The sequence below is a fragment of the Merops nubicus genome, unplaced genomic scaffold, assembly GCF_000691845.1.
Source record: "Merops nubicus isolate BGI_N331 unplaced genomic scaffold, ASM69184v1 scaffold44080, whole genome shotgun sequence".
NCBI classification, from domain to species: domain Eukaryota; kingdom Metazoa; phylum Chordata; class Aves; order Coraciiformes; family Meropidae; genus Merops; species Merops nubicus.
Genome location: NW_008585687.1, coordinates 1432 through 2820, shown reverse-complemented (window position 1 = coordinate 2820; position 1389 = coordinate 1432). Strand labels below are relative to the sequence as shown.

Below are 1389 nucleotides of genomic sequence, written 5' to 3'. Positions count from 1 at the left end.
CGTACTCCACCACTGCCCTGGGCAGCCTGGCACAGCCCTGGGCAACCCTCCAGGGCAAGAAATTGTTCCTCAGGGACAACCTGAAGCTCTCCCCTGAGCCTCCTTTGCTCCAGGCTCAGCACCCCCAGCTCCCTCAGCTGCTCCTCCCCACACTTGGCCTCTAGACCCTTCCCCAGCAGCTCCGTTGCCCTTCTCTGCCCACGCTCCAGCCCCTCAAGGTCCTGCTGGAAATGAGGGAGGGGCCCAAAACTGCCCCCAGGATTTGAGGGGTGCCCTCCCCAGTGCTTTTACACTCACCTCCTCCCTTCTCTTGTTCCCTGCAGGGCAGTGGAGCACCCCAGTGTCCCTGAGGACCCCGAGTACGTCCGGGTCAGGACCTACGAGTCCCAGATGGTCATCAGGCCCCACAAGACCTTTGATGAGGTACATTGTGGGGGTTGGGCTGGGAAATGGAGCTGGAAACCTCTCACAGGAGACTTTCCTCCTGCCCCAACCTCAGCTCTGAGGGGGACACTTCCTTCTCTGGCCATCAGCCACAGCTCTGAGCTGGTGCCTAGAGCCCAGAGTGAGAAAAGAGGGATGAGTTGTTATCCTGAAGGCAAGAGAAACTCCTCTCCACGTGGCTTGGGAGGGATTTGAAGCTTTCTTTTAGTAGCTTGAGGCTCTTCCTGGGGGAGCTTGGTGCTGCTGGAGAACCCACCACACCTCTCAGAGCTGCTTTTAAAAAGCTTTAAGCCTCACGAGTCTCGTTCCCAGCACCAGGCTCCTCTTCAAAAGTCTCTCAGGCCTCATTCCTGACACTTCAAGCTTGGAAAAAAACATCGTGGGGGCTTCACAGGGTGTCCAGAGCCTGGAGAGAACATGGTGGGTCAGTGGGGGGACCAGGGGAATGTCACCTCCTGGAAAAAAACCCTCCCTGGGTGCTCACAGCAGCTCTCCACAGGTCTGGGTTACCTCTTAAGAGATCAGAGCTCTGAAGTGCTCACCCTGGACACGAGGGGCTCTCAAGGGGGGTTTAGGAGGAGAATTTATCCACCAAACTGGGGCTCACCAGCCACCTTCTCCTTCTTCTCCTTCCCCAGAATGGTTTTGACTACCTGCTGACCTACAGTGACAACCCCCAGACCGTGTTCCCCCGGTACTGTGTCAGCTGGATGGTCTCGAGTGGTGAGTGCCCGTGCTGGGGGCTGGGGGATCCCTGGGCTGAGCTCCAACCTCCCCAGCCCTGAGCTTCTCCAGGGTGGAAAATCCCTGAATCAATCTGGGAAGTCATGGGGTGAGGGTCTCAGCCTTCACAGAACCCCCAATCCCAGCGTGGTGGGGTGGGAAGGGACCTCTGGGGATCATCTCATCCCACCCCCTGCTCCAGCAGCTCACCCCCAGCAGGGT

At 58.4% G+C, this 1389-nt stretch overlaps 1 protein-coding gene across 1 annotated transcript in view; it reads left to right on the top strand.

Moving 5' to 3' along the window:
- The window catches only part of STARD7 (StAR-related lipid transfer (START) domain containing 7), a gene marked incomplete at both ends in the record, with an annotated part of 1829 nt that extends 662 nt beyond the window's left edge, over window positions 1-1167 (top strand). The window contains 2 exons of the mRNA XM_008948082.1: window positions 324-423; window positions 1083-1167. Coding sequence (XP_008946330.1) covers window positions 324-423; window positions 1083-1167 — 185 coding nt within the window. The remainder of the gene's footprint in view (window positions 1-323; window positions 424-1082) is intronic.
- Window positions 1168-1389: the final 222 nt, after the last annotated feature.